At 45.8% G+C, this 14,461-nt stretch overlaps 1 protein-coding gene across 5 annotated transcripts in view; it reads left to right on the plus strand.

The window, feature by feature from the left end:
• The window catches only part of NMNAT1 (nicotinamide nucleotide adenylyltransferase 1), a 36,108-nt gene that overhangs the window by 8,220 nt on the left and 13,427 nt on the right, over positions 1–14,461 (plus strand). Inside the window, exon 3 of one of the 5 annotated variants that reach the window (XM_021095304.1) lies at positions 13,406–13,534. The exons of 3 other annotated variants lie outside the window; for them this stretch is intronic. Coding sequence is in view for 1 of the 2 variants with exons in the window: in XM_021095308.1 (XP_020950967.1) it covers positions 10,007–10,070 (64 nt within the window). In the remaining variant the exon portion in view is untranslated. Of the gene's footprint in view, positions 1–9,683; positions 10,071–13,405; positions 13,535–14,461 lie in introns of those variants that run through there. One more of the 5 variants, XM_021095308.1, reaches the window with a different exon arrangement.

Consider the following 14,461-nt stretch of genomic DNA (forward strand, 5'->3'; position numbering starts at 1 on the left):
TATCTTTTTGTTTGTTCGTTTGTTTTTAAGCTTTATTGAAGTATAGTTGATTTACAGTGTTGTAATGATTTGTGCTGTGCAACAAAGTGATTCTGTTATACATGTATACATATCCATTACATATCTTTATTTTATTTATTTATTTTTTATGGCTGCACTCATGGCATATGGAAGTTCCCAGGCAAGAGACTGAATCTGAGCCACAGCTGTGTCAACACTGGATCCTTTAAATCACTGCACTGGACCAGGAATCAGACTCTTGCCTCCATAGCCCCCTGAGCCACTGCAATAGGATCCTCAACTCACTGCACCACAGCAGAAACTCCTACATATCTTTATTTTTAATATGAGTAGAACATATATGCAGCAGACTTAGGGTATACTGTATATAGCCAAGCTTTCAGATTAAGACGAGCACTTAGAAATTCAATACTCAATTCAGTTAGTAATTAGAAGTTTTTCACTTCTAGAGTTTAGCAACTGTGGAGAAAGTAGTGTGAAGATTAATTTTAAATTTTTAAAAATTTTAGTTGTCGTTGTTTTTGTTATGCCTACAATATCTGGAAGTTCCCGGGCCAGGGATCAAACCTGTGCCACAGCAGTAACCAGAGCCACAACAGCGACAATGCCAGATCCTTAACTGCCGAGCCACCTTGGAACTCTTTAAAATTTTAATGCAAAGTAATGGGTGGCAAATTTCAAGTGTCTTTTTTCTTATGGTAAAGTTGATGTGTGTAATGCTTAGTGTTTTTGATTTTCCCAGACTTCCCTGCATCCTCCTAGGAGGTTGCTCATAGGTACACACAGCTGACATTTTGCTTCTGTCTTCAGACATTTATCCTTCTGACGGTCCTAGATTAAGAACCCACAAATCAAAGCATCCCCCACAAAATAGTTGCTTAACAAAAGCTTTCCCCTCTGAGCAAACATGGGCTGTAACAGGGAATTTTGTCAGTCTGTGAGAGAGTATTGCTGACTGTGGCCATCTAAATTGTGAGGAGACTTGGAGTTCTGGTTGTGGCTCAGCAGGCGAAGAACCTGACTCGTATTCATGAGGATGCAGGTTTGACCCCTGATCTCGCTCAGTAGGTTAGGGATCCGGCGTGTGGTGTAGATTGCAGATGTGGCTTGGATCCCACATTGCTGTGGCTGTGGTGTAGCCCGATAGCTGCAGCTCTGATTTGACCCTTAGCCTGGGAACTTCCATGTGCTGCTGGTGCAGCCCTAAAGATAAATAGTAAGTAAATGATGAGGGAGCTAAAGAAATAGCAGTTTTGGAATTTGATAATTTTCACTTGAATCAGAAAGGGTATAATTTACATCTCATAAGATATTGGTAGCATCGACGTTCCCATTGTAGCGCAGCGGAAACGAATCCAACTAGTAACCATGAGTTTGCGGGTTTGATCCCCGGCCTTGCTCAGTGGGTTAAGGATCCAGCGTTGCCATGAGCTGTGGTGTAGGTCATGACTTGGATCTGGTGTTGCTGTGGCTGTGGCATAGGCTGGCAGCTGTAGCTCCAATTAGATCCCTATCCTGGGAACCTCCATAGGCCTCAGGGGTGGCCCTAAAAAGCCAAAAAAAAAAAAAAAAAAAAGATATTGGTAGGATTAAATAAATGTTTTTTAATGAAATTAACTCTGGTGAAACCAGATTTGGTTTTGGAGGAAATGATAAAACTATAAACACGAGTGAAAATTCAGTTTTATGGGTAATGGATTAAAGTGCTTGTTAAATTATGCTGTTATGCCTATCAATTGAGACACATAATTTCATTTTCTGGAGTTATGTTAAGAATGTTACATAATTTCAAAACGTCAAAGTATCAAGCAGCCTTGGTCTTAAGAAACAGCTTCTTGGATTTAGAAAGAGTCAGTTAAAAAATTCCAGCTTGTTAAAAGTAGTTGGATTCTGGATGAATTTTGAAAGTGAAGCCATTAGGATATCCTCGTGAGGTATAGGGGAAGAAAAGAAATGCATTAAGGATTATTTGAGGTACTTTTTTTTCTTCTTCTTCTTCTTTTTAGGGCCACCCCTGCAGCATATGGAAGTTCCCAGGCTAGGGTTCTAATCAGCGCTGTAACTGTGGGCCTTCACCACAGCCACAACCACGCCAGAGCTGAGCCACACCTGCCACCTACACCATAGCTCATGGCAACGCTGGATCCTTAACCCACTGAGCAAAGCCAGGGATGGAACCCCCAACCTCATGGTTCCTAGTTGGATTTGTTTCTGCTGTGTCACGACAGGAACTCCCTATTTGAGGTACTTGGCTTTAGCAACTGGAAGGACGGAGTTGTCATCAGCTGAGATCTTCAGATAGATGAGGTTTAGGGCTGAGGAGTAGGATACAAAGTTTAGGAAAAAAAAAGAAACTTCTGATAGAAATCCGATCTTGAGACTAGTTGGCATTTACCTGACATGTTAATATTTGGTTAATGAGGTTTAGAGAATGTAAAAGGCTGTGTTATTTTTAAATAGTTTCTGTTAGTCATAGTAATGGAATTACTTCAGGGGATTTCGCTGTTAACAACATGTGAGTTACTCGGGTTTCTAATTCCTAAGTCGTAGAGCTCAGTCTGGGATGTGGAAGGTGTTCAGAAGATGTCGGTGTGGTGGATGCAGAGTGTGTTTGTTAGGTAACGTCCTCCGCTGCAGGTACCACCTGGACAGAGAAGCAGATGGAAACAGCCATTCCCACTTGGGAAGCCCTGTGCTGTCATGGATGTGTCGGGAGATGTCTGTTGAACTTGTCTAGAGAAGATGTCTATCCTCCTGCCAAGGGATACTGTTCTTTAACTCAAGAAATGGAGTTGTGGGCGTTCCCCTCATGGCTCAGCGGTTAAAGAACCTGAGTGGTATCCATGAGGACGCGGGTTCGATCCCTGACCTCACTCTGTGGGTTAAGCATCTGGTGTTGTCACTGCTGTGGCGCAGGTTTGACTCTGACCCGGGAACTTTCCCCCGCCGTAGGCATGAGCAAAAAAGAAAGAGTGAAAGAGAGAAAGGAAAGGAAGGAAGAAGGAAAGGAAAGAAATGGAGTCATCGGTTGCTCTTGCCGCCCTCGCGGTCTAGGGAGTGTGTGTCTCCCTGAGTAAATCTGCTTTTTCTCTTAAAAAAAAGAAATGGTATTGTCTCTGCTTCCTAAAAACGTTGCGAGTATCTGTAACTAGCTCCTACGTAAAATCCCTCAGAGTCTGTGATACACACAGAGAAAGTCAGAAGACAAAGCATCGTGGCGGGTCAGTTGGCTATTCTCCCTAGACAGCAGTTGACTGTCATGCAAAAAAATTGGTGTAACCCAGATGGGAGAAATGGTGATGATTTTTACTCTGAAGTTTCCCACTGCACTTCTAAAGAAGTGAAAAATTGACCTTGCTCAAATACACACTCTGGGTCACTGTGTGCTTTTGAAACTAGACCTTTGTTCATTACTAAGGCTTATAATTTTTTCTTCCTTCTCAGTACTTATTTTTATAGCAGCCATCTAGCCAATGCTGCTACTAACTTCCTTGAAAGAGAAAGGGAGGTTCGGAAAGTCAAGAAAGGTTCCTGAAGTGTGTAATAGGAGATCTTCATTGGGGATGAATTTGGTTGTGATGTCAAACCAGCGATTTTGGTTGAACTATTCCCTCTTATCCGCTGTCAGTGCTCATTCATACTTAACGGCTTTCTTCCCAGCGACCGGGTTTGCTGTGCTTCCTGTCATCGTAGCTCTGATGTCCAGCTGACCACTTCATCTAGGAGTAGCAGGTTGGAGATGGTCACGTGCTTGCTGGGGTGCTCAGGTGACAGGGCTGCTGGGAAAGGCTCAACCGGCCAGAGACGTAGATCTGAGGCAGAAGATCAGTAGGGCTCATGTGCCAGCTTCAGACTGTTGCTTTAGCATCTGGCCTTGGACAGGTCAACCTGGCCAGCCAAGTCAGCCCCAGGCTTGAGAAAAGCACTGTAGGGTAAAGAATGGGATCTAGGAGTTCCCTGTCGTGGTGCAGTGATTAATGAATCCGACTAAGAACCATGAGGCTGCAGGTTCCATCCCTTTCCTTGCTCAGTGGGTTAAGGATCCAGTGTTGCCGTGAGCTGTGGCATAGGTTGCAGACGAGGCTCACATCCCGCGTGGCTGTGGCTCTGGCGTAGGCTGGCGGCCACAGCTCCAATTCAGCCCCTAGCCTGGGAACCTCCATATGCCGCGGGAGCAGCCCAAGAAATGGCAAAAAGACAAAAACAAACAAACAAAAAGAAAAGAAAAGAATGGGATCTAACCTTAGAAATCTATACATAGAACTTCCATATGACCCCGCAATCCCACTCTTGGGCATCTATCCGGACAAAACTCTACTTAAAAGAGACACATGCACCTGCATGTTCATTGCAGCACTATTCACAATAGCCAGGACATGGAAACAACCCAAATGTCCATCAGCAGATGATTGGATTAGGAAGATGTGGTATATATACACAGTGGAATACTACTCAGCCATGAAAAAGAATGACATAATGCCATTTGCAGCAACATGGATGGAACTAGAGAATCTCATACTGATTGAAATGAGCCAGAAAGACAAAGACAAATATCATATGACATCACTTATAACTGGAATCTAATATCCAGCACAAATGAACATCTCCTCAGAAAAGAAAATCATGGACTTGGAGAAAAGACTTGTGGCTGCCTGATGGGAGGGGGAGGGAGTGGGAGGGATCGGGAGTTTGGGCTTATCAGACACAATTTAGAATAGATTTACAAGGAGATCCTGCTGAGTAGCATTGAGAACTTTGTCTAGATACTCATGTTGCAACAGAACAAAGGGTGGGGAAAAAAAATGTAATTGTATACATGTAAGGATAACTTGATCCCCTTGCTGTACAGTGGGAAAAAAAAAAAAAAAGAATGGGATCTAATTACATGGAGTGGAAATGTGAGAAGAATGGCTTTTTATATCCCATTCTAACCCTTTCAGCTTTTCCTTTACTCTTCAAACTCTATAGCTTCTTGGAGCTCCTGATTTACGAGGCACCAGGGCTTCCCCTTGCAACCCTAGCTGAGCATATACTACTACCCTTGACGGACTGGTGAGCCTTTGACGGGCATAGGTTCCTTGGCACGTGTTTTTGGTTACCTGTGGAAACCAAGCTGCTCACTGCCAGCAGCACAGACAAGTAGTAAAGTTCTGGAGTCGTTTTTTCCTGTATTTGGGAGGGAAAAAAGCACTGTGAGGAATACGAGTCTTTTCATTGGAATACATTTTTAGAATGTTCTTGCCAAAAGGATTTAAACAAAGGCACCAACTTAGCAAGAGATGGAAGGCCTGCTGCTCAGCTGCCCAATCCAGTGTTTCCCCTGTTGATAAGTTTCTTAACTTTTTTTTTTTTTAATTCTAATAATGTGGAATTCACCCCACAACAAGAAAAATCTCTCATGGAATTTTTTTTTTTGTCTTTTCCAAGGCCATACCCGAGGCATATGGACGTTCCCAGGCTAGGGGTCTAATCAGAGCTGTAGCCTCCAGCCTACGCCAGAGCCACAGCAACACGGGATCTGAGTCAAGTCTGCAACCTATACTACAGTGCACAGCAATGCTGGATCCTTAACCCACTGAGCGAGGCCAGGGATCGAACCTGCAACCTCATGGTTCCTAGTCAGATTTGTTAACCACTGAGCCATGATAGGAACTCCTCTCATGGATTTTTAAATTTTCCCTGGTGAAATGTTTTAACTGTCACGTGTGTCTAATTAGGGATTCTATCTTTTATCTCTAATTTTAGTGTAAGTAGGAAAGAAATATCAAAGACTAATGGTGCACTGTATTTAGCCAAGCTTTCAGATCAAGATGAGCCTTTAGAAGTTTAGAGTTTAAGCGTTCCTGTCATGGCTCAGCAGAAATGAGCCTGACTAGCATCCATGAGAACGCAGGTTCAGTCCCTGGCCTTGCTCAGCAGGTTAATGGTTCGGCGTTGCCATGGTCTGTGGTTTAGGTTGCTGATGTGGCTTGGGTCTGGCGTGGCTGTGGCTGTGGCTGGCAGAGGCTCTGATTTGATCCCTAGCCTGGGAACTTCCATATGCCATGGGTGTGGCCCTAGAAGGACCAAAAAAAAAGAAAAAAGTGTGTATGCGTTGGGTCATTTTGATGTACAGCAGAAATTGACAGAACATTATAGATCAACTGTAATTTTTTAAAAAATCTAAAAAAGCCCATACACAGTCGGTTGCCAAAAATGTTAGCACTATGGTTAACACTCCTTCGCAAAAGGATCCCACACCGAATACAGAAAACATCCTCCTTAGTGCCTTTGGGACCAGTTCCATCTGAGTAAGCAGCACAGTGAAACCTAGAAGGACAGATGGAAGGACAGCATCAGTTTGCTGGGTTGAATTATCTCAGAGATGTTTTCGCGAATGCAAACCTAAATAGGTGTTTCCTCGAGTTCCTCCCATGAAACAAACAGGCTCATCATCTAGCCAGGCTGAGGTCTTCCTGCGCCAGAGGTGATGTTCTTCCTATTGGCAATAATCTTTCTTTTTTGGGGGGTGGCAGCACCACCTGCAGCATATGGAGGTTCCTAGGCTAAGGGTCGAATCGGAGCTCCAGCCTCCAGCCACAGCCACCGCAACGCTGGATCCTTAACCCACTGAACAAGGCCAAGGATCGAACCTACATCCTCATGGATACCCGTTGGGTTTGTTACCGCTGAGCCACAACAGGAACTACGGCAATACTGTTTCTTGAATAAAGATCCCCCGTTATCTCCTTGAACCCTGGCAGCAGAACTGTGAGGCAGTTGTTTTTATCCCCACTGAGAACTGGGGAGAGGGAGCTGAGGGAGCCCCTGCTGTTGTGGTGAACGTTGGAACCAGCCCCCCTCTCTCTCCAGAGCCCGTGCTCTTCTCCGCAGCACATGTTGCCTCTTGGGACTTAGCGAGGCTCCTTCTCAAACCACGCCTAAGACACCCAGGCACTGTTTTCATTTCCTGCAAATGTAGACATGTCTTTATTTACACCACACCTCACTCTTCTAAGTACATACGAAGGAAAATATAATGAAAATATTTTAGTTAAGGTGTTCCTAAAACTTCACGTTTCAGAGTCCAACTCTTCTATGTCATTTTTTGACCTCAATTAGTCGAGGCTCCTATTTTTATACCCATATCATCTTCTCAGAAACTGTTTATTGAATGGGTGGCTAAATCTGGTATTTTTTTAGTTGATTTTTTAAAATTAAAGTATAGTAGGGAGTTCCCGTCGTGGCTCAGTGTTTGACGAATCCGACTAGGAACCATGAGGTTGCAAGTTCGATCCCTGGCCTTACTCAGTGAGTTAAGGATCCCACGCTGCCGTGAGCTGTGGTGTAGGTCGCAGACCTGGCTCGGATCCAGCGCTGCTGTGGCTCTGGCGTAAAACTGGCAGCTACAGCTCTGATTCGACCCCCAACCTGGGATCCTCCATATGCCACGGGTGCAGCCCCGGAAAAGACAAATAAATAAATAAATAAATAAATAAATAAATAAATAAATAAAGGATAGTTGATTTATAATGCTGTGCCAGTTTCTGCTGAACAGCAGAGTGACCTAGTCGCACAAGTATATCATTCCCTTTCTCATGTTATCTTCCATCATGGTCTGTCCCAAGAGACTGGATAGAGTTCCCTGTGCTGTGCAGCAGGACCTCACTGCTTACCCATATGCTAAATGTCAGCGTTTGCATCTACTAATCCCGAACTCCCTGTCCACCCCACTCCCTGTCAGCTGTGGTGTATGTCGGAGATGCAGCTTGGATCCTGTGTTGCTGTGACTGCGGCATAGGCTGGCGGCTACAGCTCTGATTTGACCCCTAGCCTGGGAACCTCCATATGACACGGGTGCAGCTCTTAAAAAAAAAAAAAAAAAAAAAAAAAAAAAACTGGAATTCCAGTGATAAGAGTGGGTTAAGGATCCTGCATTGTCACTGCAACAGCACAGGTCGCTGCTGTGGCTTGGGTTCAGTCCCTGGCCTGGGAACTTCCACATGCCTCAGGCACAGATGAAAAAAAAAAATCCTGGAGTTTCCGTTGTGGTGCAGTGGCAATGAATCTGACTAGGAACCATGAGGTTGCGGGTTCGATCCCTGTCCTCGCTCAGTGGCTTCAGGATCTGGCATTGCCATGAGCTGTGGTGTAGGTCACAGACGCAGCTCCTATCTCGTGTTGCTATGGCTGTGGTGTAGGCTGGCAGCTACAGCTCCGATTTGACCCCTAGCCTGGGAACTTCCATATGCCACGGGTGTGGGCCCTAAAAAAGCAAAAAAAAAAAAAAAAAGAAAAAAAAAAAATCCTGAGGAGTAGGAGGTCCTGTCTCACTTGTGTTTGTTGTAGCAGCTGTGTCTGGCAAACAGTAAACATTGAAGTGCTTGACAGAATGACTGCACACTTACCAATTGCGAAGAAAGTAAAGATGATATTACCAACCAGGTTGGTAAGAAGAGGTTGACTGCAGTATTGAGAAGATCTGGGCCTAAAAACCAATACACTGGGTCATACATTAATTTATTACTTATTAGAGGAAACAAACCCATGCTGTAAGTGTAGCACCAGAAGCCTACACTTGAGGGTTCATTTGGCTCTAGGCAACTCCTTTATCTTTAAAACCTTGATTCCTTTACCATGGCTACAAATTAATACTGGCATTAATAATACTATTGCGTTCTTAATATTCTTAATATTAAAGGTCTTTAATGTGAAGAGTTCTTAGTAGTTTTTCTTTGGCCACGCCCATGTGTGAATTCCAATGCCAGATCCTTAACATGCTGTATCACAAGAGAACTTGTTCTTAATACTCTTTTTTTTTTTTTTTTTTTTTTGCTTTTTGCTTCTTAGGGCCATATCTGCAGTATATGGAAGTTCCCAGGCTAGGGGTCAAATCAGAGGTACAGCTGCTAGCCTACACACAGCCTCAGCAATGCAGAATCCAAGTCGTGTCTGCAACCTACACCACAGCTCATGGCAATGCTGGATCCTTAACCCACCGAGTGAGGCCAGAGATCAAACTTGCATCCTCACACTTACTAGTTGGATTCGTTTCCACTGCACCACAACAGGAACTCCCACGTTCTGATATTCTTAAATGATGGACATTTTAAAAAATTAATGTTAATTTGATATTTTGGTGAAAAAAAAAATTTTATGGAACGTCTAACCTTCTGGAGTAAGGAAGTATGCCACACAGCCTCTTAGAGTTGACGCTGGCCAGTTTGAATCAGGCTGATTACAAAGTGTCACCATTTCCGTTCCTTCCCCATCACTCAAGTGGATTCTCAGTTTTCAGATTTTTTTTAGAATTTTCACGTTTTGAGAACTACCTTTTATTTTGAAAGTATCAAAGTTACATTTGCTTCATTTGCCCATTGCAAAGGGTATTAACTGTCTTTCCCGGCCAAGACTCATTTCTGACATAGAATCTAAAATACCAGATCAGGAGTTCCCGTCGTGGCGCAGTGGTTAACGAATCCGACTAGGAACCGTGAGGTTGCGGGTTCGGTCCCTGCCCCTGCTCAGTGGGTTAACGATCCGGCGTTGCCGTGAGCTGTGGTGTAGGTTGCAGACGCGGCTCGGATCCCGAGTTGCTGTGGCTCTGGCGTAGGCCGGTGGCTACAGCTCCGATTCGACCCCTAGCCTGGGAACCTCCATATGCCGCGGGAGCGGCCCAAAGAAATAGCAAAAAGACAAAAAATAAATAAATAAAATAAAATACCAGATCAAGCCATAATCTGGTCATGTGTGCCTTTTCTGCCTTCAGCCTTGCAGACATTAGCTGATGCCAGGCTGTTGGGACTGGTCTCTAGGGAATTTATAAATTGCGCCATTGGTGCCTTCATTGTCTCCCATTTAACGATTTCTTCTACTGGAAGAAACAACCGCTGGTGAAGACGTACACTCAGTCTGCCCAAATCCCAGCTATCCTCTTGCCGTACTGAGATTTCTGGCTTTCACAGTGGTGGAGCAGGTGACTACCATTGATAAGAGGGGCAAAACAATGGGGCAGGCTGCAATTAAACACATCACAGGAATGGCAGAGAGCACCGGACCCATCTCCGCAGGTAAGCAGGCATGCCAGGCCGCCAGGTGAGAGCACTCACCACTCACCTTAGCAGAACGTAGAACTGGAGCATCAGAATGGTGATCCCAGACAGGAACACAGTCACTTGGCTGCATGGGACAGAGTGAGTTTCATTTTATATTGCTTTTTCAGTGATAAAATGGCTTTAAGAAACCAAATTCAAGATTTCCCTGGGGGCTCAGTGGGTAAGGATCCCGTGGTTGTCACTGCTGTGGCTCTGGTTGCTGCCATGGTGTAGGTTTCATCCCCGGCCGGGAACTTCCATGTGCCGTGGGTGAGGCCAAAAAAGGAAAGAAGGAAACCAAATTCAGGTTCTGTTTCATGATAATGATACATCAAACCACAGAAATAAAGGTTTAAACGTGGCAAAGAGGAATTGAGATCCACTGCATTAGAGCAAAATTATGTCTCATAGTACCTCACTGAAATAATAGTTACCATTTCTTGAGCTCCCCATATGTAGCAGGCACTGTTGATGTTGGTCCCTGAGGAACCCTGAGGACCTTGACTTCTTTACCATGGCTGTAGATTAATGCCGTAAGACAACCCACAAGTAACAGTAAGTTATTCATGTCCGTAAATAGCAGACGAATGTGCCACACATTGTTTCACTTTCTCACTGAATATGCACCCAGTCCCGTGAGGTGGGACCGTGGTTTCCCATTTTATGAATCGGGAAGCGGAGGTTCTGAAAGGTTAAATGTCCGAGGATAAACACCTGGAAGTAGAAAGTGGTAGAGCTACAGTCTGAACCAGATCTGAGGGCTCACCACGCCCCTGTGTTCTGCTGGCTCTGCCTCAGCCAGAGGGTTCCTGCTGAGTAAGTAATAAGCCGAGAATTAGCCTACCTGCCACAACTTACACAGCTAGAGGAAGGCTGCCGTTATCACTCAGACGTTTTTGAAATTCTTTTGCAATTACACGTACATGGTTTCCAGGCATACAGGATAATCTTCCTCCTTAACTAACAGTTCCTTTCACTGTAAACTGTTACTCACCTTCATTATTTGTTTTATCAATTGGATTTAGCACAGAGTGATTCTAGGGTATTCATAGAAATCAAATCACCCCTCCAAAGACAAAGATTTATCCCCAGGGAAGGTACTCAGAAAAACAAGCAATTTCAGGAGTTCCTTTCGTGACTCAGTGGGTAACAAACCCGACTAGGATCCATAAGGATGTGGGTTCGATCCCTGGCCTCACTCAGTGGGTTAAGAACCGGGCATTGCCATGAGCTGTGGTATAGGTCACAGATAGGGCTCAGATTCCGTGTTGTGGCTGTGGCTGTGGTGTAGGCCAGTGGCTACAGCTCTGATTCAACCCCTGGCCTGGGAACCTTCATATGCTGCAGGTGCGGCCCTAAAAAAAGGCAACTTCAAGATATACCCCCAGACTATTTAAAGCAATGACAAATTGTTAGAACAGAGTTAAATATTTAAGGTTACTATTTTTAAAGGAATAGCATCCATTTAGAGGTTAAATCTGAGGGGTTGTAAAGTCAGTCACGTTAACAGTTGGCCAGCATATTTAATTATGTTGAGCATTCTGAAGTGTGACAAGAAAACCCTTACTTTTTTTCCCTAACTTAATGTTTGTGGGTTTTTTCCTTTTCTTTTCTTTTCTTTTTTTTTTTTTTTTTTGCTTTTCAGGGCCATACCTGCGGCATATGGAGGTTCTCAGGCTAGGGGTTGAATCGGAGCTACAACTGCCGACCTGTGTCACAGCCCCAGCAATGCAGGATTCAAGCCACATCTGTGACATCAGCTCATGGCAATGCCAGATCCTTAACTCACCGAGTGAGGCCAGGGACTGAACCCACAACCTGATGGTTCCTAGTCGGATTCATTTCTGCTGTGCCACGATGGGAACTCCAAAACTTCAGTGATTTTAAAATGGGAAGTAAATTTTACTTCAAGACAGCCTCAGGAAGAAATGAACGTTTTGGTCCCAGGGGGCTGCGGGGGGACACTTACAGCCGGAGCTGATGCGATCTTGGCAGCCAGCAGTGCAGGCGATATGCCGAGTGAGCCAGACAGAAGTGAATCATGCTGAGCCTGATCCTGGAGCACCTGGCGCGAGGCAAGGAGGACCCGCAACGGTCGTGTTAGCGCCGAGGCCTTGGCCTGCCCAGGCCCCCTTCCTACACAGGAAGCCTGCAGGGGCACAGAGCAAGTACTCTCCCCCAAGAGGGACAGATCCTTGTTCTTTCAAAGCCACTCCAGGCTATGATAGGAGCTCATGGTAACTTAATTCTTCTAGGGCTTTCAGGGTCTAAAGTTGGCTGTGTTAACATTGAGTCAATAGAACGGAGCTGGATACCCGAGACAGGTCATGAATGTGGAAAGCGAGAAAGCTTCCTTTAAGCTAAGCGATCAGCTTCCTCCAGCCCCTTCCTCAGCCCTTCCCCGGGGAAACCTGAGCTTATCCCCAAGGTCAGGGAAGGGCTTCAGGCTCTTTGTTCCATCTTTCTGCACAGCTTCCTTGGGGACCTGTACCTCCCCCTTGCAGCCTTACCGTTTTCTTCCAGCTCACAGTTTAATCTCCCTTGGGGAAGGGTACCAGGAACTTGAGATGGGTGGGGCTGGAACAGACTCAAGACTCCAGCTGAACCCAGCCCCTCCACCAAAGTTCAGTAGCCCCAGATATCCTGATTTCCCAGGGGGCCTAGGGTACATCACCCCGTAATAACCACAGGTACTTTGCATGGGCGTTAGGGGATGGCAAACGCAACATCCCACTGTACCCTGGCCCCACTGGGAATCCTGGTATCCCCTTGGGATGATCTTTGAAAGGTAGGACACTTAAGTCATTCTCACCCATGAACTCTTTTTTTTGTTGTTGTTGTTGTTGTTGTTGTCTTTTGTCTTTTTGTTGTTGTTGCTATTTCTTGGGCCGCTCCCTCGGCATATGGAGGTTCCCAGGCTAGGGGTTGAATCGGAGCTGTAGCCACCGGCCTACGCCAGAGCCACAACAACGCGGGATCCGAGCCGCGTCTGCAACCTACACCACAGCTCACGGCAACACCGGATCGTTAACCCACTGAGCAAGGGCAGGGACCGAACCCACCGCCTCATGGTTCCTAGTTGGATTCATTAACCACTGCGCCACGACGGGAACTCCCCATGAACTCGTTTTTAAAAAACAAGTGGAACCTTGGGGAACATTATTGACCCTTCTCTTCCGTGTTAACGGTTACCAGTGACCTTGTGACCCCTGCCACTGAAGTAGGCCTCAAATATTTACTGAGTAACTGTCTCCTGATTTCTAGTCCGACTGACTTATACATAAATCAAAGCTCTCTTTACTTTGCAACAGGCCCTCCTGTCTTGTTTTGCCCCTTCCAGTCCATCCAGCAGCATCACCGTCATCACCATTCCTTTGAGCCCTGTGCCAGGCAATGGGATACACTCTTTGCCGTATCCTGTCATTGCCTCCATTTCAGAGGTGAGGAAACTTAAGACACAGAGTTAAGTGACCAGGTCAAGGTCGTACAACCATATAAGAGCTTTTAAACACTCATGTGACCTTTTTCTTTTTTGAACATTGTTTCTCTAGAACCCTCTTGTCCCTCAGTTGCTCAGAAACCTTCAAAGTTGCCTTCTGTTTAAGGGATTAAAGCTCACATTCCTCAGCTCCTCACCCGGGAGGACCTGTTTCCAGTCTACCCAGCTCCAGCCAATCTCCCCTTTGTCTTATTGGTGAGAGCCTAGAGGTCAGGACACCTAATGTTGCAAGAAGGGGACCCTTTCCAGGCCCTGAGCATGAGCACTTGTAAAACACTTGGAGAGGAGACACACATGCTGACAAAGCAAAAGACTTTATCGGGAGGGGCGCCAGGGCAGAGAGCAGCAGGGCGAGGGAACCCAGGCGAGCTGCTCCGCCCCACGGCTCGTGGCCTCTGGTCTTATGGGAATGGGGCCAGATTGTTTCTGGCCCATCAGTCATCTTGCCTGGCCCATAGTTGGTCTGGTTCAGGGTCTTTCCTGGAGGGGCACACCCCTCTCAGCCCAGACAGACTCCAACACCAAGGATTCTGGGGGGGGTGGTCACCTCCTCCTCCTGTTGGCCCCTCCCATGTCCTCCCAGTTAGTCTTCAGGGCAGCCCCACGTTCCTTTTCAGGGTCTCCTGCTGTGGGACAGCTCAGGCAAGCAGCTGTTAGACTGCCTGGCCAAGGTGGGCGGTTTCCATCAACGCTCCCTAACACTAATTCTAAGCCCTGGTTCTGCTGTTCACTGACTTTGTCCATGAGAGAGTAAAATTTGAGCAAAAGTAGGTTCATCAACCTAGCAGGTTGGGTCTGAGCACCATTGGGTTATAGATTAATGGCCTGACACAGGTCTTTCGAGTGTTGGCAAGTCTTAGGAGTACTC

Source organism: Sus scrofa, chromosome 6, assembly GCF_000003025.6.
Source record: "Sus scrofa isolate TJ Tabasco breed Duroc chromosome 6, Sscrofa11.1, whole genome shotgun sequence".
In the NCBI taxonomy this organism is placed as follows: Eukaryota; Metazoa; Chordata; class Mammalia; order Artiodactyla; family Suidae; genus Sus; species Sus scrofa.